Consider the following 20,329-nt stretch of genomic DNA (forward strand, 5'->3'; position numbering starts at 1 on the left):
CTGCCCACCGCCCCTCACGCAGTTCCCGCCTTCCCCCCAGGCCAGCCGGGAGGGGGCGGAGCCTGCTGCGGCGCCACGCCCCCTCCCATCTTGTGATCACGCCCCCTCACTCCTATTGGTCGTCCTCCTCTCCCTGCCGCTTCCCATTGGTTGGCGGGCCGCGCGCGCTCGGACGCGGAAGTGCCGGGGCCGGAGCGGCGGCGGAGACGGTGAGGGGAGGGGGGAGGGGTCGAGCCCAAGTCCCTCTCGGAGCTCTGGGAACGGGCATTTATTCCCATAAATCGGAGGAAATTGGGAATATTCTGGTTTAAATACCTGTGTTGCCCTTGGGTTTGATGAGGAAAAGGGTTTATTGCTGTGTTTCCGTCAGGAAAATGGTTTATTTGGCGGATTTGGTGAGGAAATTAGTTTATTCTTGTTTATTTTTGTGAGAAAAGCTATTTATTCTCGGGGTTTGGCGAATAAAATTGTTTATTCTCTGGGTTTTTTAATGAGAAAAAGGGTCTATTCCGACGTTTTGATAAGGAAAAGAAATTAGTTCTGGTTCTTTTGAAAATGAGGAACATGATTTATTCGTAGCTTTTGATGAGGAAAGTGGTTTATTTTTGCGTTTTTCTTGAAAAAAAAGTTCATTTTCGGCTTTTAAGGAAGAAAATTGTTTGTTTGTGGGTTTTTATGAGGAAAATTACTTATTGTCAGAGGATTTTGATGAGGAAAATGGTTTATTCTTGGGGTTTGATTAATAAAATTGTTTATTCTTGCTTTTTGATGAGGAAAATTGTTTAGTCTTGTGGGTTTTGTGATAAATATGTGTTTGTTTTTTGCTTTTTATGAGGAAAATGGTTTACTTATGTGGTTTATTCTGGAGTTTTCGTGAGGAAAATGGGCTCAATAAGGAAAGTTTATTCTTGGTTATTTTATATTCTTATATTCTTATATTTTATTTATATTCTTGGTTAATTTATGAGAAAATTTATTCTTGGGTTTTTGGATAATTAAATAGTTTATTATTAGGAATTTCATGAGAAAAATCAATTTATTTTGGGCTTTTAGTGAGGAAAATGGTTTATTTTTTATTTTTTTATTCACCCTTTCTTCATGTTGAAACAAAAATTTTTGGATCCTGATTTTCCATGGATAATCAAAGGAGAAGATAAGGGAGGATAAAAAGTGTAATTCAATGACTAGATTTTAATTACTACTGGAATTTAAATATTAGAATGTAACCACTGGAATTTAAATGGAATTCCACACTGGAATTTTAACCATGTGAATTTTCACTTGTCAGAATTGAACTAAAAAATAAGCACCAAAATATATTCCAGCTTCCAGATACTTGTATTTCTTTTAATATAAAATATATAATAAATAAATATTTGCTAGGAAAGCTGGAGATCTTTGATATCTCAAGGGGTGATTTGCATGTGTTCAGAATGAATATTCAAAATATCTGTGAATATTCATGAGCTGTAGCAACACAGAGGCACGGGAATCCCTTTTCCAAGGAATTTTAAAAGGCAGGATTGATCCTTTGCTTTAGTCCTGTGAGTAAGGAAAGAAAACATGGAATTTAATGAGGCTGGACAGGGTCAGAACAGGTTGGACCAGCTAGAGCAGCCTCTCCATCCCTGGAATTATTCCAGGTGCGGCTGGATGGAGCTTGGGGCAACCTGGGGTAGGGAAAGGTGTCCCTGCTCATGGAATGAGATGATTTTAAGGTTCCTCCCAACCCAAATTATTCCATGTCTTTGGGGGTTTTTTTGTGAAATCTCATCCCGGGAGGGTTTAGTGGAGAAGGCAGAGCTGGACTTTTCCCATGGAAACACAGTGAGGGAACAGGGATGAGCAGGAATGTGGGAAACCGGGTTAGATGGAATTTTGAATCACCACGAGGGTGATTAAACACCTGGGAAAAGGGAGCAGGGAAGCTCTGGGAGAGGCTCAAACTCACCTGGGTGAGGCTTTGAGTGCAGGGTTTGGTCCAAAACCTCTTCCAACCCCCGGACTCTTCAGGAATTCTTCGCCATCACTCACAAATCCCCATTGCTGTGACTCTCCCAACCCAGGGGAATCTGCCATGTCCAACCTCCCGCCTCTGGCAGCCGACAGGAATTGCTTCTACATCCTGACAGAGGACTGTGCCTATGGAAACAAGTACTTCCAAGCTGGGAACTTGTGCTTCTGCAGCGAGAGGAGCTACCTGCGGAATTTTTCCGAGGATGGGCCTCCAGCTTGCTTCCTGAAGGTTGTCATGCTGGACGACAGCTCCACGGTCACCATCAACCTGGAAATCCTGCAGCCCGTGCGCCAGGAAGCCGCCGGATTCCTCCTGGCCATCGGGAGCCACAGCGAGCGCTTGCATTTTTTCCTGGAGAGGCAGAGCCTGGAAGGAGCTCTCCGAGCCGTGCCGGGTCAAAATGTGATGGTGGAGGTGGAGAGGGAATTTTTCCCGGGAGTCGTGCGCTACGTCGGGAGCATCTACAAGCCCAGCTTGGCTGTGCTGACTCCGGTGTTTTTTGGGGTGGAATTGCAGGTAAGGGGCGGGGCCCAAAGCAGAGAATTCCTCGTTTTTTCCCATGAAATTTCTCTGTGTGTGTGACATCCCTTCCTGGTGTGTTTCCAGGGAGAGGGGGAAAACAGAGGGAGAAGCGACGGGTCCTACCATGGCACCGAGTACTTCAAGTGCAAGAGGAACTGCGGGATCTTCCTGCCCTTCAGCAAAATCCAGTTTATCCCCACATCAGGCAACGATTATGGGAAGCAGAAGCTGGGAAAACAGGACACAGAAGAGGTGGTTCCCGTGAAAGTGGGAGACGCCGTCAGCTTCTTCGTGGATGAGATCCCCACCAAAGGAATTGCCATGGCAGTTTACAGGGAAGGGAGCCAATGGTTTGTGAAGGTTTGCCCGGTAAGAGCAGCTTTTCCATGGGGTTTTTTTTTGGGATTTTAAAGAAAAAAAAATCACATTATGGTTGGATGTGCAAGAGAAGTAGAAGGAATATCCAAAAGGGACGTGAGGTTCTGTGCAAACTTTGTTTAAAAAAGTCCTTCATATTCCAGTGTTTAGCTGATGGGTTTTTCCCTAGCTGATGGATTTTTCACTCCTTTCAGGAAGAAGAAGGAACGACTGACATTTTCAGGGAAATCCCCATGGAATATGTTGTGAAGGAGAGCTTGCAAAGTAGGTGATCTTTGGATGTGTCTCTCCTGATCCTCTTCTGGGGGAATTCGGAATTTAGTCCCTCTCTGCACTGAGGAGCTGAAATTCCAATAAAACCTACAGCTTGTCTTAATGGGCCAGGATTTATGGAAAAATCTCAAGTTCCACACAAAGCTAAAGCTGAATCCCATTTGTCAGGAAGGAGAGGCTGATGGTAGCAGAGAATTCCCTCAGGGAAGAGGCACCATTGGTTAAAAGTCTTTAACTCAGCTGTAAAATATGGAGCAGGAGCTTCATCCTGGTGGGAAAGGCTCAGGTGCCAGCAGCAATGGTGGGAATTGTTGGACTAGACAAGGAATTAGTGGAAAAACTAGGAAATAAGCCCCTTGCTGCTATTCCAGTATCCTGGGAAGGGCTGGATTAGCTCCATGGCCAGCCAGGAGTTGGAATGTGAAGCTTTGAGCAGGGAAACAAGGAGCAGGATCATTCCCTCTCATCCTGTCAGACCAGCTTGGACACACTGGGAATTACACCTTGTGTCCCTGGTGCTCAGCTTCCTGCTTGTGTGTGTAGCCTGGAATTTCCAAAATAGACCTGGAATTAGATCCAGAGGATCCAATTCCCAGCTCTCCCGATGTTTCGTGTTGCCCATCAGGTCTTTTCCCAATGTTCAACTCTGACGCAGGCTTTGGAAAACCAAACCAAATGAAACGAGAGATCAGCGAGAGTGGCGAGGAAGGGGAAGGTGGGAATTCACCCCTGGAAGTGAATTCCATGGTCCAGATTACCTTGGACAAGGGGAATCAAGTTTCAGGAATCATCCGCTGGCTGGGCTACCTGCCCCAAATCAAGGACAAAATGGCTGGAGTTGAACTGGTGAGGCTGGAAAGCTGGGAAAGGACCTGGGAGTGCTGGTAGCAGTGGCTGGATATGGAGGGTGGAGTTTTGGGATCCCCAGGCACAGGATATTGAGGGGCTGGAATGGAGCTGGGAAGGGTCTGGAGCACCAGGAGCAGCTGGGAGGGCTCGTCCTGGAGAAATGGAGGCTCAGGGAGAACCTTCTGGATCCCTGCAATTCCCTAACAGGAACGTGGGGCCAGGTGGGAATTGGGCTCTGCTCCTAGGAAACAAGGGACAGAACAACAGGAAACAGCCTCAAACTGCTCCAGTGGGAGTTTAGGTTGGATATTGGGGAAATTCCTTTATGGATGGGGTTGTCCAGCCCTAGCACAGCTGCCCAGGGCAGGGGTGAGGTCCCCATCCCTGTGGATGTGGCACTTGGGAACACGATCCAATGGTGGCCTCAGCAGCATTGCATAGCTAGACTGTATCTCAGGCCTCTTTTCCACCCATAATTCCATAAATCCCGCTCTCAGGCTCGTCTCTGGTGCTGTTTTCCCAGGATGAAGACAAGGGGGTCACAGCTGGAGAGTGGCTGGGCAAGTCCTACTTCCACTGCGCCCCGAAGCGCGGCCTCTTCGTGAGGCTGAACTCCTGCCAGCCCGACGTGCGCTTCCAGAGCTTCCCCAACTCTGACCTATCCCTGGAGGATTACAGTGAGTCTTCTGGGAAGCAGGAAAAAATGGGGCTGTGATGGGAGAAGGATGTGGAAAAACCCCGTGGGCAGCGTTTCTTCCCTTCCTTCGAGCGTTGTTTTTTGGTGTTTATCCCACGCCGCATCTTTGGCTGGATTAACAGTTGGACTCAGTCCTAGAGGTGTTTTCCAGCTTAAGTGGTTCCTGAGGGAATATCCCTCAAGTCTGAAAGATTGTGATTTATGAAAAGCTGGATTGAGAAGCCACCTTAGGTCTGAGAGTCGTAGACTCGCCTCAGACTTTTGAGACATCAAGAAAGGGCAGAGTTGACCCAGATGAGAAGGTGAAGGCAATTCCTTTTCTTGCAGGAGGACAAGAAGTTCTTCCAGAGGGTCCAGAGAGTTTTCCTCCCCTCAGGAATGAGGCAGCAGTCCGTGTTCTCCAAGGGCGGATGAAGGGCATCCAAGGCCATTGTAATTCCTGCTACATGGATGCAGCTCTCTTCAGGTAAGGACCTGCTTGGGTGGTGCAGGCTCCTCAAATGAATGGCTTTTTAATTAAGCTAAGCCCCAAATTGCAGCACTTCCCTGGATTTCCAAGGTGGGTGGAAGTTTACCTGGTGTAGAGCAAGGTGTTACTGTGTGGAGATGCAACCTCCATGGTGCTTTTGGATCTCCTTCCCAAATCCAGCAGATTTTTCAGCCCTGAAGACCCCCTGTACCCCTGTGTCTGTCATTCAGGGTGCTGAGAGCTCGTAGTTTCCCGGATTTGGACTGTGCTGATTCTGTCCCTGGAAGTTCTGGCTGGAATCATTCCAAAGAACCCACCCAGGAGGTCCCAACTTCCCTGCTTGGAGAGGAAAAAGATTCAGTGGTGCCCTTCTCTGAGCAGTTTTGGCTGCAAAGTAGGAATTTCCTTCTCCCTGAGCTGTTCCCTTGCTTTATCCAAGTGTTCATTGTTCCAGATGTGCCTCACTGTGCAGATGTGCTTCCCTCACCTCCCTGTAATTCCATGCATGGATTGTTGGGCATCAAAGCCATTGACTGTCACCAGCCACCACATTTTTGGTTCCAGCTGTTGCTTCCAAACCCTCAAACTCAAACCCATCCCACTCTTCCCACAGCCTCTTCTCCTGTACCTCCGTGCTGGACTCCATGCTCTTCATGCCCTACCCGCTGTGTGACAGGAATGTCCAGGGAATTCTGCGGGATGAGATCGTCAATCCCCTCCGTAGGTGAGTGTAGGGAATGCTGGAATCTGTCCCATTTGCCTTCATTCCTTCCCTGCTGCCCTAAAGGTGGTACCTGGCACTCAGGGAAACCTGGCAGCCACATCCAAAGGTGTTCAGGACAAGGAGGAACGGTTTTAAACTGACAGAGCATGGATTGGGATGGGATACTGGGAAGGAATTTTCCGTGTGGGGGCGCTGAGGGGGTGGAATGGAATTCCCAGAGAAGCTTTGGCTGCCCCATCCCTGGAAGTGTCCCAAGCCCTGTTGGATGGGGCTTGGAGCAACCTGGCCTTGTTGGTGGCATCTCTGCCCATGGCAGGGGGTTGACCTGGATGAAGTTGAAGATCCCTTCCAAGCCCAGCCATTCCATGATTTCCCTCACCTGGAGCTGGTTGTTGTTCCCAGGACCGGCTTTGTCAGGGCCAGCAGTGTGATGCACCTCCGGGAGCAGCTCACGGACAAGGGCCAGTGCTCCAGCTTTACCAACGCTGAGAAAGGTAAGGAGCTCCCTGGGGCCCTTCCCCAGCTGATTCCCTGTGTTTCGCCTCCTCCAGGCACCAGCTGGCAACTTCCCTCTGTGCTTCTCCCAGGAATGTGCTTTAATTAGGTGCTGATGTTGATTGGTGTAGAAATTCACTTGTAGAATTCTTTCAGTTTTTAAATCTCTCTTTCAGTACCCTCAGAGCCCCATCCAGTGCCTAAAGGGGCTCCAGGAGAGCTGGAGGAAGATTTTGGACAAGATATGGAGGGACAGGACACAGGGAATGGCTTCCCACTGCCAGAGAGCAGGGACAGATGGGGTTTTGGGAAGGAATTCCTCCCTGGGAGGGTGGTGAGGAGCTGGAATGGAATTCCCAGAGAAGCTGTGGCTGCTCCTGGATCCCTGGAATTGTCCAAGTCCATGTTGGATGAGGCTTGGAGCAACCTGGCACAGTGGAAGGTGTCCCTGCCCATGGCAATGGCTGTAATTTCATGATCTTGATGGTCTTTTCCCACCCAAACCATCTTGGAATTCCATGGAAGTGCAGTCTCTGAAGGCTGCTTGGCATTTTCCATGTTCCCTTTGGGATTTTTGCCTTACCCATGTGCTCTCAGCCTTTATCCCTAACCTGAAGAGCGAATTCCAGGCCCCTGGAACACTGGCTCATGTTTACCTGGCAGCTCTTGGATGCAGTGGGACAAGGCAGTTCCTGGTGTGGTCTGATCCATCCTTTCCTCTAATTTTCCAGATCCTGAGGAGTTCCTCAATCTCATAATGCAGCAGATCCTGGGAATTGAGCCACTACTGAAACTCCAGTAAGTTTCCACAGCTGAGGGATACAATTCCCAGAGCCAGGCTCATTAATTTTCCACCTCAGAATCCCTGGGCAGATGAGGGTCACTTGTCCCTTTCCACCAAAGTTCTTTGGAATCACAGCTCTGAGTTTTTCGCAGCTCCTTAGGAACAGACTCTGATCCTACTTGTTGTGATCTTCCCATCTGGGCAAAGACACTTCTTAGCCCTCCCTGGAGGGTGCTGCCTTCAGAAAATTGGGATAAAAACCTTTTGCCATCCTCAGGGAGAGCCAGAAGGGGTTTGAGAAAGGCGATGTCCGACTTTGGGGCAGATCCAGAAGTTATCCGACAGCCTTTGGATGAATTTGGGATGTGTCCAGGCTGCCAGGCTGGCTCAGCTCCCACAGCCTCTCAAAACAGGCAGCCCATGGATGCAGTCCCAGTTTTTTTTGGGGACTCTACAAAAAGGATGAGAGGCTGGAGGAAGCCAAAAATAACTGTGCTGTTTGTGAGCACAGAAAGGGAATTGTTGGATTTCTGTGGCTCCTTTGTGGAGCCGCCGCTCGAGCCGTGGATCGTGGAGTGCTGGGAGAGCCGAGCACAAAGAGGACTCTGTGCTGCAGCTCCCCTGCACGGGGTCATCCCAAGGAAATCCTTTCCCTGCTTTCTTTAGGAATTGTGGGAGATCTGTACACAACTCACCTTGAGTTTTGGATGCTTTTTTTTTTTTTTTTTACTTAATCCTTCATCGAAGCATCCGTTTGTCAATTTAAATACTAAATTTGCTAATACTAAATTATCTTTTAGATTTATATCGAGGGGAAATGGAATTTTGCTTATAGGATGTGCTGCTCCAAAGGGATAATGAAGCCAAAACTCCTACTTATCTACTGCTCCCCTGGCATAAATTTGGTATTTTTGGGTGGAAAAAGGGCTTTGTGTTGCACCAAACCACCCTCGGTGCCTTGAGCCCAGGAGCTCTCCCAGGACAAACTTTGGGAAACTCCAATTTTTGTGTCATCACATCCCCAATCCCATGAGTTCTCCTTGCAGGTCAGGAGGCCAGGAGCAGGAATGTTACTGCTACCAGATATTTATGGATAAACAGGAGGATTTGGTGGTTCCTGACGTGCAGCAGTTGGTGGAACGCTCCTTCCTCTCCTCAGATTTGAAGCTGGTGGAGGTGAGTCCAGTTTCCTTCTGCTTTCCTGCTTTTCTTGATTCCCAAGATACCTGTGAGGCCTTGGATGTTTTATATCCAACACTGAATCCCAGCATGACTTAGGAAAAGGCCTCTGCTTTCCCTGTTTCCCTTTTGTCCTGTGGATAATGACAGCAAATTGAGACAGAGCAAAAAAATCTCTGAGATTTGGCTCTTCTGGCAGGGTGACTCCTTTCTCCTTTATTTTTTTTTTTCCCAGATCCCATCTTGCTTCATTATCCAAATGCCACGTTTTGGGAAGGAATATAAAATGTTCAGCAAAATCATCCCTTCCTTGGAGCTGGATATAACAGATCTGCTGCTGGACAGTGAGTGATGATGATGGGCTGTGAGCAACCAGCTCTGGGCTCTCTGGAGTGGGATTCTTCTTCCTTGAATCCCAATTTTGGCAGGACAAGCTGGATTTTAGGTGGGATCTGGAGGAGACAGTCCCTCTGAGCTCTTTTTTTTCCCTGGCAGGTCCCAGGGAATGCTGCCTGTGTGGGGATGTTGCCACTCTGGAATGCTCAGAGTGTTTCAAGGACAAAGTGTTTGCAGCCACAGGCCTGAAGCAGTTCTGCAGCTCCTGCTCCAAACAGGTATTCCATGGCTATTCCCAAAATTCCCCTTGGAAGCTGTCAGTGGGACAAACCCTCCCAAAATCCTCACATTCCCCTGGCTGTCCCTGCAGCTGCTCAGCCCTTTCCCGAGGGTCATTCCCACCAGGAGCCAGAGGTTGTGAACCCTCTGCTTGCACAGAGCCTAAATAATAATGGAATCTTAGAAAAACTTTGATTGGAAAGGACCTTGGAGCTCATTCCAGTTCCTCCCCCTGGATGCTGCTCACTATCCCACGTTGCTCCAAGCTCTGTCCTGCCTGGCCTTGGACAATTCCAGAGATGGGACATCCACAGCTTCCCTGAACAACCTGTTCCATAAATAAGGTGTAATCCTGCAGGAACTGAGTGCTGATCCCTCCCTGCTGTTTCTCCATGAGCATTCCCACAGTTTCTGCCTCTTGCAGGGTGACAATCTCCCACCTCAGCTTCCTGCTGCCAGGCTGCTCCCACAACGCCATTCCCAGGCAAGCAGGGAGCACGGGAATCACATCAGTTGGGAATAAATTGGGAATGTGACCTCTGTCCCCCCTTCCTGGCACGTCAAGGCCAGTTCTGCCAATGCCACCCTGTCCCCTCTCCTCAGGTTCACTCCCATCACCGGCGCAAAGCGCACAAACCCCGGAGGCTGCACGTTCCAGAGGAATTCCAGAGCTGGAGCGCCCGGGGCTGCCAGCAGGTGCCACGGGAGAAGCTGGAGCTGTTTGCAGTGCTCTGCATCGAGACCAGTCACTACGTGTCCTTCGTGAAATACGGCCCTGGCAACGAGCACTGGATGTTCTTCGACAGCATGGCCGACCGGCACGGTGAGGGAATGGGAATGGGATGTGGGAATGGGATTTGGGAATGGGATGTGGGAAGCTGCCTGGGCCTGCTCAGTCCACCTCTTCCTCTCAAGTCCCCCTATTGGGCTTTCTGTGGATTTGGTTTTCTTTTAATTAGATTGCAAGGGGGTTTTTCCAGGTGGTTCCAGCTTCTGGTTGGGGTCAAACAAGGGATTTGGGATCCTATCCCAGCTGGCTCAGCCTGTGGGCACAGATTGGTTCTCCTGTCCTTCCCCACTGTGCTTTTATCACAGAATCGTGGAATGGTTTGGGTTGGAAGGGACCTTTAAACCCATCCAGTTCCAACCCCTGCCATGGGCACCTTCCACTATCCCAGGCTGCTCCAAGCCTCATCCAACACGGACTTGGGACAATTCCAAGAGTGGGGCAGCCACAGCTCCTCTGGAAATTCCATTCCAGCTCCTCACCACCCTCACAGGCAGGAATTCCTTCCCAAAACCCCATCTGTCCCTGCCCTCTGGCACTGGGAAGCCATTCCCTGTGTCCTGTCCCTCCATATCTTGTCCAAAACCCTTCTCCAGCTCTCCTGAATCCCCTTTAGGTTGGATGGGCTCCCCTAATCCAGCCTCTTCCAGTGCTTTTGGCCTCCACATCTCCCAGCTGAGGCTCTGCATGACTCCTGAGTGTGCTGGGATCTGCTGGAGCTGTAGGAACTCATCCCTTTGGGATCTGGTTTGGGACTTTTCTCCTCCTTTCCACCTCAGGTGGCGAAAATGGCTTCAACATTCCCACGGTGATGCTGTGTCCAGAAGTTGCCAAATACCTGGACTTGCCCCTGGCTGTGCTGGCCCTGGAGCAGCCTCGGGACATGGATGGGGTGGCCAAACGCCTCTTTTGTGACGCCTACATGTACCTGTACCAGAGCAGGAAAATGGCACTTTACAAATGACACCATCCAGAGCTGATGGCAAGGAGCAACGTCAGGAATGGGAGCTTGGATCGTCCCAGAAGGTGGAAGCAGCCAAGTCTGGATGCTCTGAGCTGCCTCTTCTCGCCTCTCTTGGTGTCAATTTATCCAAGCCAGGCTGGGTTTGTTAAATCCTGGCTTTATCCAGTGGTAGTTGGTCCTTGGGCACAGCTGGACTTGGAATTACTGATGCTCAAATTCATTCTCATTCCCCACATTCCACAATTCTCCCTCTCTGGGTACTCTGCAGCTGGAGCATCCCCACATTCTTGTTTCCCTTCCCTCCAAAGCTGGGGACCAGCAGAAATCAAAACACAAGGAACTATCCACAGGTCTACCAAGAAACCACAACCTTTCCTCAGAGATCCTCACCCAGATTTGTGGAGTGAGGAAAATCAGGTCAGGATTGATTTTCCTCACCTGTGTCCCTAAATTCCCTGCACTTCCCTTATCCGGCACTAACTGGCACTTTTACCCACCATCCCTTATTTCCAATCATGGATATCCTGAGCTGAAGCTATGCTTTAAAAACAGGTATTTTTCCAAGAACAAAACTGGAAGGAGGATGGGAGCAGAGGAACATCATCTGGGCTCCTGCTGCTTCCTCTTTTTGGCAAAGTCTGCACAGAATTCAGTGTTATTACAACCTCACTTTCAGCACTTTCTGTCCCATCTTTGCATCCACTTCCAAGTTCTGGGGTAAACACCAGAATTCCAAGGGCAAAAATAGAAAAAAAGAAAAAAAAAAAAGAGCACTCTGGGATTTTCTGCAGGAGGGTTTAGGATTTGGGTGGGAACTGGTGTTCCTCAAGTTAAATAAACTTCTACACTTGGGGGTTCCCTGCTATTAAGTGGGAAGTTGAGTCAGTGGGATGCCCAAATTCCATAAAAAAACCTCAAGGAAAGCATCCAGGAGTCCCGGATGTGCAGGTTTAACCCTGTCCCTCTCTTTTCCTCCCCTCTTTAACGCGGAGTGAAGTAATTTTAACAAAGCCTGGAGCTTTGGATCGGTCCTGGTGGCTTGGGATGCGTGGTTTGGGATCTTTCTGGCATCATTCCAGGTGTTGCCAGCAGGTCCTGGAGGGATTCTTTCCCTCTGCTCAGCTCTGATAGGTCACACCTGGAATATTGGGGTCCAATTTGGGGCTCCCCAGTACATCAGAGACAAAATCCAAGGAAAAACCTTGGAGATGGAGATGGAAAAACAGAGATGATGAAGGGACTGCAGCATCTCCTGTGAGGAGATGCTGAGGGAGCTGGAATTGCCCAGCCTGGAGAAGAAAAGGCTCAGGAAATCTCCTCAATGTCCATAAATACCTGAGGAGAATGTGCAGAGCCACCCAGGAGCTTCTCTGCCCACCAAAATGGTTCCTAAACGTCAGGAATTGCATCTTTGAGGGTGACAAATGCTGGCCCAGGTCACTCTCCTTGTTCTTCATTCCTCCTCTCCCAAAAACTGAGGAAAATCTCTACTCAGGTACAATGGACTCCTTATCTTTGGTGCTTTGCTTAAAAAAAAAATCTAATTTTTAGCAAACTGATCCTGGACTTCCTGGAGTATTTTTTTCCTGTCTTAAAATGGGATACAATGCTGTTGGAATTCCCAGAAATACAACACCATCAGGCCATGCTTTGTTAAGCTCTTAATTGTTTTCTTCCCTGTAATTTCTGCCAAGATCCAAACCATGGAGAGGACAGCAAAGCCACAGGTTTTATCCTTGGGGATTTCCCTCTCACCTTCCCATTCCCAATGGAGCTCCAAAGGGTTTTTCACTGGAATTAGGGTCAGAGCCATGGTGGGAAAAGGCCTTTATTTGAAATTTTTTGCTTAGTGTGAAGCTCAGTGTGGGTTAGAGCCACGTTTCCTGTGGGAACAGGGGTTAGAGAGTGCAGGTGGCAACCTGGAGCTGGGATCAACCTGGAGCTGGGATCAACCTGGAGCCAGCCTCCACATCCCAGGGAATTCGGCCAGAGTGGAAAGAGTTGGAATGTGGCCACAGAGATGAAGCTTAGAATTGCCAAAGCAAAGAGCGTCTGCCATGGGTACCCCACGCGTGTCCCTTGTCACCCTTTTGGTGGCACTCCAGACTTTGGTCTAGTGCCACCAACTTGGGCACAGGAGTGGAAGGGCCACCAAGGAAGGCACAAGGCTGGCAGGGCCACCAAGTTGGACACAGGAGTGGCAGGGCCACCAAGGAAGGCACAGGAGTGGCAGGGCCACCAAGGAAGGCACAAGGCTGGCAGGGCCACCACAGGACAGTCACTTCCAGGGGATGCAGGCACAGCTCTGCCTTCCCCATCCCTGTGTTCCCAGCTTCCCTATTGGGAGCCCAGGGCTCTCTCCCAGTTCCTGCAGGTTCCTCAGGTTAGCATCAGGCAGTGGAAAGGTCTAAATTAGAGCCATTAATTCCTAACGCGGCACCTGGGCTTCCCAAAAAAGAGCAGAGCAGGAGCTGGGGATGATCAGGGAGCCCCTCAGAGGCTGCCCTGGCGCAGCTCCAGGAAGAGCTGGTGCAGCCGTTCCGTCACGGCCACCTGGGAATGGGAACAGGAGGGCTCAGGGAGCAGCTCCTGGGAATGCCACTGGGTTTGGTGGCCTGAGCAGCATCCAGTGGAATGCCAATGGATTTGCTCAGGCCACCAGATCCAGCGGCATTCCCAGGTGTGTGCCGGTGGGATGTGGGAAGCGCTGGACGTACCGGGTAGGGCTGTGGCTCGTGGAGCCGGCGGTGAGCAGGGCTGAGCAGGTTGAGGGACACCTGGGCGTGGCTCCTCACCTCGGGCAGGCTGGGCAGGGGCTCACACACCTGCAGGGATGGAGATCCAGGTGGGAAGATCCATGTGGGAAGCCACCACCCGAGCCACCACATCTGGGTTGGCACCAGAGTTGTTGGCAGAAGCCAGCGCTGCCCTGGATCCATCCTCCTGCATGGAAGAGGAGCCCTCCCAGGAGATGGGACCACCCCTGACCTGGCCATCCCTGAAGTAGGTGCGATGGAGGGCCTCCACGGTGCTGGGAATGACCTTGGTGGTCTCCTCAAGCCGCCCCAGGACACGGATCCCAAGCTCCTGCCCCGCACTGGGTGATGGCTCCTCCTCCAAGGCCATGAGATCCATGAAGGGGTGACCTGCCAGGAGGACATCAGGGAGAGAATTATGGAGCAGGACATTCCCCCAGGACTCTGGGAAGGGTCTCCAGACTCACCAGCAGCATCATAGAGCCGATAGATTGCCTTCATCCCTGGGATTGTCATCTTCTCCTCATCCTCCGTGAGCTTCAGGCATGGGCAGCCATTGACCTCCACCAGCTGTGGGAGAAGGGAAGGGAACCTGTGACCCCTCTGAGGGGGCAACTGATGCAAATCAGCTGAAAAAAGACAATTAAAAAACCCTAAAACCTCCCAAAGTTGGGCATTCTGCCTCCTCTTGCCTGTGGAGGACTTGGGGCTTCTGCCGGGCCATGACCCAGCGTTGGCACCCAGAACTTCCCTGGGTCCTGGGCTGATCCCACAGTGTGGGCAGCAGGAGAGGGGGGAATTCTGCTCCTGTCCCTCTCAGAGACCCCACCTGCAGAGCTGCTCCAGCCCTAGGATCCAACATCAGGAGAATGTGGAGCTGCTGGAAAAGGTCCAGAGGAGGCCACAGAGATACTGCAAGGGCTGGAGCCCCTCTACTCTGGAGCCAGGCTGGGAGAGCTGGGAATGACCAGCCTGGGAATGACCTCTGCCTGAAGGGGCTCCAGGAGAGCTGGAGAGGGACTTGGGACAAGGGATGGAGTGACAGGATGAGGAGGAATGGTTTCCCACTGCCAGAATGCAGGGCTGGATTGGATACTGGGAAGGAATTCCACCCTGTGAGGGTGGTGAGGGGCTGGAATGGAATTCCCAGAGAATGTGTGGTTGTCCCATCCCTGAAAGTGTCCAAGCCCAGATTGGATGGGGCTTGGAGCAACCTAGGATAATGGAAGGTGTCCCTGTCCATGGTGGTGGAGGACCTTCAAAACTCCCTTCCAAGGCAAACTCTTTGTGACTCTGACTCCACTGGGGCTGGATGGCCATGGAGGAGGCATGGACCATCTGGAAGTGGCTCAGTGAGGACTCAGAGGGATATTTGGGATTTAGGTGCCACCTTTACCTTGTAGACACAGCCCAGTGATGGCTGCAGGGGACACGTCACCAGGTGGGTCCCGATGCCGATCATGTCGATCTCGCTCCCCTGAGGCAGCACAGAAGACAGAGACCATCAACATCCCAGCCCTGCCAGCACCAGGGACAGCCCAGGTGACATCCCAGCCCTGCCAGCACCATCCAGGTGACATCCCAGCCGTGCCAGCAGATTCCTCACCTCCCTCCTGAACTCCTCCAGGCTCTGCTCGCTGATGTCATTGCTGACAGCGATGGGTATGGTCCCAAACCAGGGCACCTGGAAGCTGCAAGGAGCAGGATTTGGGAGGATCCACGGATCCACCCACAGCACCCAGAGCCATGAGGGCTCCCAAATCCTGGCTGGATGCTGGTGAGGATGACAGGGATCAGTGACATCCATCCCAGAGCTGGTGTAGGACTCACTGAGCTCCGCAGGCTTGGAACACTCCCCGGATTTCCTTGGATTGCTGGGCCAGGTCCCCACTGTCCAGGCGCACTCCGATGGCCTGGTATCCCAGCTGGTGCAGTGCCAAGGCCACGGCACAGAAATTGGGCAAACCACTCCTGGCATGGGCAAGGAAAGCATTAATGACATGTGCCAAACTGATCCAGGGTGGATCCAGCATTATTTCCAAGCCCTGCACCAGCCAACATTTCTACTTCAGGGCCACATCCATCCCCTATGCCATGGTGTCCCCACCTCCTGACACAATAGGTGTCCAGCAATCCCTGGAAGTCACAAGGGAAGGTGACAGCGTAGGACACGAAGGCGGCCAGCTCGCCCTGGTTGGCCTTGCTGGGAGGAGTCTGGAGCAGGTCACAAACCCTCTGCAGCCAGGACACAGCCAGGTCTGCCAGATCCACGGGATCTCCTCCGGCCCGAGGCGGCAGCTCCTGCCAGGGGAACATGGGATTTGCACAGCCCGTGGCATCGTCCAAGGTGCCAGGAGTGTGGGAACATGGGATTTGCACAGCCCGTGGCATCATCCGAGGTTCCAGGAGTGTGGGAACAGGTGGAGTGTTCCATTCCCCATCCATCCCACTCTCATCCCTGTCTGCATTTCCATCCCACCCCTATCTCATCCCACATCCCATTCCCACCCCTATCCACATCCTCATTCTCATCCCATCCCCATCTCCATCCCACCTTAGCCCAATTCCCACCTCATCCGTATCCCATCTCCATTCCATCTCCTCCCATCCCTAACTCCATACAAACTCCATCCTCATCCCACTTCCCTCTGCCCATCCCAATTACACCCATATCCCATCTTCATCCACATCCCATCCCCAACCCCACTCAATCCCTCTCCCCTCCCAACCCATTCCCATCTCCATTCCTATCCCCCTCTACATCCCCATCCCCATGAGATCCCTATCCCATCCCATCCCGTCCCCATCCAATATTCTTCTCCATTCCCATCCCATCCCAGGCCCTGCTCACCCGTGGCTGCACCTCCTCCAGGCACCTGAAGGACATGATGAAGGAGTGGGCGATGGTGCCACGCACGGGAATTCCGTAGAGTTTTCCCGCCAGGATGTTGCTGGTGCAGTCGAAGCCTGCAAGGAGGGACAGGGGGGACACCCAGGTGATGGCAGGGCCGCGGTGGCACTGGGCACCGTGGGGTGGGACTCACCCCCAATGTAGGAATATTTGGATGCCGAGAGGGCTCCATCCGGCCCCTGCGCACGGCGGAGCCCCATCTCTATGAGCTTCATGTCCGGGCCGGCCAGGAGACGGAATCTGGCAGCGTTGGTGGCCACCAGGCTGGGGGACAAAGGGGACAGGTGACACAGAGCCAGCACAGCCAAGGGGAATGGGCTCCAGGACCCTCCCTGTTTGGACAAGGCAGGGATTACCACAGGACTCGGTGGACAGGGATGTGGTGGAGTTGACCGAGGGGACTTGGGGGACAGGGAGATCCTAAAGGTGACCTGTGGGGGACCAGGACATCTCTCAGGAGAACCTGAGGGATAGGGAGACTCTTCAGGGCGGGCTGGACACAGGAAGCCCTCAGGAAAACTTGGGGGGACACTGGGACACCCTCCAGTAGTTAAATTCAACTGGTAGAATTCCAGCAGTTAAATCCCAGTAGGGGACTCGTGGGGTCATGGTACCCCCAGGACTGGGGTGTGCCTCTGGACTGGGGGGTGCTGCACTCCCTTCCCTGCCCCTCTCCATCTTCCAGGGGAGCTTTGGGATCATCCCCATGACAAAATACCTGGCGTAGTTGATCAGGCACAGCAAGGTGGTCTCCAGCAGCTGCACCACCAGGAGCGGCCCCTTCACCTGCAGGAACGGCACCTGAGGGAAGAGAAGTGACATCCTGGTCCCTCTGGAGCAGGGAGGAGCTGGGAAACGCAGGAATGGGGGTCCAGTGGATCCCAGAGTGAAGGAAAAGGGAAGGCCTGGGCCTGGGAGAGGTGGGGTGGTCAGGAAAGGGGTTGAAGAGGGATATTGGTGAAGGAAAAGGGGGTACAAGGGGATTCCAGTGCCAGGGAAGGGCACGCAGGGGGATACTGTTGCCCAGGAATGAGGGTCCAGATTGTCCCTGTGCCCAGGAAAGGCATTCCAGGGGTTCCCAGAGTGAAGGAAAAGGGGGCCCACAGGATGGGGACACAAGGATGGCCAAGATGGGGGTTCAAGGGGTCCATGGTGTTGAGGAAAGAGGCAGGAGGCTGGGGGGTGGGAAGGCAGGAATGGCGGTCCAGGGGCTCCCAGGGTCAGGGAAGAGGGGAGGTCTGGGAGCTGGTGGGATGGTCAGGAAAGAAGATGGAGGGGGGCTCCCACCCTGGCAAAGACGACGGAGCCCTCGGGAATGGCGGTGACGGTCACCTCGGAGGCGTCCAGGGTGGCCAGGTAGTCAAAGAAGGCGTCGTCGATGGTGCTGGGCAGGACAGAGCGCAGGTACGCGACATCTGTGGGGACAGCACGGTGACACCAGGGACAAGGGGCACAGGGGGAGGTGGGGGGAACACCGAGCCTCCCATGGACAGGTGAGTGACAGCAGGTGGGTGACAGCACCCCCAGCACGGAGTGTGACAGGGTGGGGTGGCCCAAGTCCCTCTGAGGGACATCTCTGGAGGGTGTCCCAGTGTCCGCCCAAGTTTCCCTGAGGGCTCTTTGTGTCCACCCCTGCCCTGTGTCCCCTGAAGAGTCTCTCTGTCCCCCAAGTTCATCTGAGAGAAGTCCCCGTCCCTTTATGAGTTGTCCTGATCCCCTGCAGTGCCCCAGGGGGGCTCCCCTGTCCCCTAAGTCCCCCTTAAATGCCGTCCCTCTCCCCCACCACAGGTTCCCAGGCCCCCCAGGTCCCTCTGAGAGGTGTCCCTGTCCCCATCAAGTTCTCCTGAGGGATTCCAGTCCTCCCCAAGTCCCCCTGAGGGATTCCCCATCCCCAGATCACTCTGAGAAATGTCTCTGCCCCCCTTAAGTCCCCCTGAAACGTCCCCAGAAATCCCTGGATGCTGTCCCATGGCTTACAAGCCTCCTTGAGTTGTTCTCCCATCCTCCTCCGAGGGGAATTTCCCCTCCTTCCCCCACGTCCCTCTCACCTTCATCCCCTGCCCTTTCCCCTCCTATCCCCTGGAGCTGTTCCAAAGCCTCCCTGGGAAGGTTCCCCTTCTCCCTCTGCCACCACCGCTCCCCACAACGCTTCTCCCCCCTGTCCCCTCCTGTCCCCACTGCCCCTTTGAGTTGTTCCCCCCTCCCTCCCCCTTGACCCTCTCCCGTCCCTTCTTCACCCTCTCCTCCATCCCGCCCTGCCCCCCTGGAGTTGCTCCCCTGTCCCTCCAAGTCCCACTGGGACGCTCCCCTCGCCCACCACTCCTCCCCACAACCCCAACACGTGTCCCCCTCTTGTCCCTCGCTGTCACCACGCACCGGCAGCGGAGAAGCGGAAGGCTCGGAGCCCCCGCAGCCCCTCGGCCAGGCCGGCGCCGAGCGCGAAAGAGCCGCGGAAGGGAGGGCGGCGGAAGAAGAGCTCGGCGGCGGCCGGGGCGCGGTGTCGCCCGGCCCGCCAGTGCCCGTAGGCCATGGACACCTGGTACAGGTCCGCCAGCGGCGCCATGGCGGGGCGGGGACAAGGGGACAGGGGTGGGGACACGGGGAGGAGCGGGGAAATAGGAGGGATACGGAAGCGCGGGGTGGGAGCACGCGGGGATGGCGACACGGGGCAGCAGGGATGGCAGCACAAGGGGGACGCGGGCATGGCAGCACAAGGGGGACACGGGGCAGGGTTGGTGACACACGAGACCTTAAATCTCTCTCTGGACACGCGGGGTGGCAGCGCACAGTGGACATTGGCGCAGGGATGGCAGCACAAGGGCGACACCGGGATAGCAGCAGAGGGAGGATACAGGGACAGAGGGACACGGGGGACAAGGGCAGGGCAGCAGGGATGGCAGCACAAAGGGGACACGGGGCAGGTTTGGCGACACAGCTGGACACGCGGGGTGGCAGCGCACAGTGGACATTGGCGCAGGGATGGCAACACAAGGGGGACACGGGGATGGCAGCACAAGGGGGACACCGGGATGGCAGCACAAAGGGGGACACCGAGATGGCAGCAGAGGGAGGATACAGGGACACTGGGACACGGCAGCAGGGATGGCAGCACACTGGTGACACTGGGATGGCGACAGATGCAGGACACTGGGCACAGGGGGTGGCAGCACATGGGGGACATGGCACAGGGATGGTGGCCCATGGGGGACACAGGGGTGGTGACATGACAGAAATGGGACACAGAAGGCACACGTGGCACCGCCTGGACCAGCAGGGACTCAGGATGGCAGCAGAGGGGACAAGGGGCACTCCTAGCAGCGCTCAGGCAGTGGCAGGACCCTGCGAGGGACACGTGTCACATATCAAATGACTGGCCCCAGCAGGACAAGGGACAGGCTGGCAGCACAATCCCAGGGAGCTTCCCGTGGCCCTTGGTGGCCCTTGGACTCTGGCACTGGGACAGACCTCGTGTTCCCTAAGCCAGGAATGTCACCTGTCCCCTCGCAGCACAGTCCCATGGAGCTTCCAGTGTCCCTTGGTGGCCCCAGACCTTGGACTCTGGCACTGGGACAGACCTCGTGTTCCCAAAGTCAGGAGTGGCCTCACCAGACCATGCTCAGGAATGTTACCTGTCCCCTTGCCAGGCCACACTCAGCTAAAGTGACCTGGGCAGGGAGTCAGTGGGAAAAGAGGGATGAAATCCATCTCAAATCAGCAATTCCTGGATTATGCATCCTGGTTTTTTGTAGGGAGTGACTGGGATCTCTAAACCTTGGGAAAGGTGGCTGGAAACACCCTGAGACCTTCATTCCAGCCCTAAAATTAAAGTCCATGTCCTGAGATTGCTCCTTCCATGAAGGATGGGGAAATCATGGAATGGTTTAGGTTGGAAGAGATCTTAACTATCTC

At 53.3% G+C, this 20,329-nt stretch overlaps 2 protein-coding genes across 5 annotated transcripts; one reads left to right on the plus strand and one right to left on the minus strand.

Moving 5' to 3' along the window:
- The first annotated feature begins 51 nt into the window (after positions 1 to 51).
- LOC139587508 (ubiquitin carboxyl-terminal hydrolase CYLD-like) lies at positions 52 to 12,399 on the plus strand. 3 transcript variants are annotated; one of them, XM_071421936.1, is made up of 15 exons: positions 52 to 209; positions 2,067 to 2,533; positions 2,624 to 2,908; positions 3,112 to 3,181; positions 3,816 to 4,036; positions 4,563 to 4,716; positions 5,064 to 5,202; positions 5,819 to 5,929; positions 6,332 to 6,423; positions 7,156 to 7,222; positions 8,255 to 8,384; positions 8,623 to 8,731; positions 8,883 to 9,001; positions 9,606 to 9,825; positions 10,569 to 12,399. In XM_071421936.1, the coding sequence occupies exons 2-15, from the start codon at positions 2,078 to 2,080 to the stop codon at positions 10,751 to 10,753; spliced, it is 2,358 nt and encodes a 785-aa protein (XP_071278037.1). In that variant the 5' UTR covers positions 52 to 209; positions 2,067 to 2,077; the 3' UTR covers positions 10,754 to 12,399. The 3 variants fall into 3 exon arrangements, with proteins under 3 accessions (XP_071278037.1, XP_071278036.1, XP_071278038.1); XM_071421935.1 differs by lacking the exon at positions 52 to 209 and adding an exon at positions 222 to 395; XM_071421937.1 differs by lacking the exon at positions 52 to 209 and adding an exon at positions 222 to 395 and having other exon boundaries at positions 3,846 to 4,036.
- A 164-nt stretch (positions 12,400 to 12,563) lies between these two features.
- NAPRT (nicotinate phosphoribosyltransferase) lies at positions 12,564 to 20,315 on the minus strand. 2 transcript variants are annotated; one of them, XM_071421939.1, is made up of 13 exons: positions 18,797 to 20,315; positions 17,753 to 17,835; positions 17,139 to 17,221; positions 16,554 to 16,684; positions 16,361 to 16,476; positions 15,617 to 15,810; positions 15,340 to 15,480; positions 15,116 to 15,200; positions 14,906 to 14,986; positions 13,977 to 14,079; positions 13,742 to 13,899; positions 13,471 to 13,578; positions 12,564 to 13,306 (listed from the first exon to the last, which is right to left on the minus strand). In XM_071421939.1, the coding sequence occupies exons 1-13, from the start codon at positions 19,620 to 19,622 to the stop codon at positions 13,247 to 13,249; spliced, it is 2,169 nt and encodes a 722-aa protein (XP_071278040.1). In that variant the 5' UTR covers positions 19,623 to 20,315; the 3' UTR covers positions 12,564 to 13,246. The 2 variants fall into 2 exon arrangements, with proteins under 2 accessions (XP_071278040.1, XP_071278039.1); XM_071421938.1 differs by having other exon boundaries at positions 17,708 to 17,835.
- Positions 20,316 to 20,329: the final 14 nt, after the last annotated feature.

The sequence above is a fragment of the Agelaius tricolor genome, unplaced genomic scaffold (genome assembly GCF_023055355.1).
Source record: "Agelaius tricolor isolate 1412-34295 unplaced genomic scaffold, bAgeTri1.0.p SCAF_2, whole genome shotgun sequence".
NCBI classification, from domain to species: Eukaryota; Metazoa; Chordata; class Aves; order Passeriformes; family Icteridae; genus Agelaius; species Agelaius tricolor.

Bases quoted from the DNA above. Each gene is read 5' to 3' on its own strand.
- LOC139587508 (XM_071421936.1), top strand. From the start codon at position 2,078: ATGTCCAACCTCCCGCCTCTGGCAGCCGACAGGAATTGCTTCTACATC. The intron at 5,203-5,818 runs GTAAGGACCTGC...CTCTTCCCACAG, and splicing joins ATGGATGCAGCTCTCTTCAG to CCTCTTCTCCTGTACCTCCG. The intron at 7,223-8,254 runs GTAAGTTTCCAC...TTCTCCTTGCAG, and splicing joins GAGCCACTACTGAAACTCCA to GTCAGGAGGCCAGGAGCAGG.
- NAPRT (XM_071421938.1), bottom strand. From the start codon at position 19,622: ATGGGCCACCATCCCTGTGCCATGTCCCCCATGTGCTGCCACCCCCTG. The intron at 16,685-17,138 runs GTATTTTGTCAT...TTTGTCCCCCAG, and splicing joins TGCCTGATCAACTACGCCAG to CCTGGTGGCCACCAACGCTG. The intron at 15,811-16,360 runs GTGAGCAGGGCC...TTCCCCTGGCAG, and splicing joins TGGAGGAGGTGCAGCCACGG to GAGCTGCCGCCTCGGGCCGG.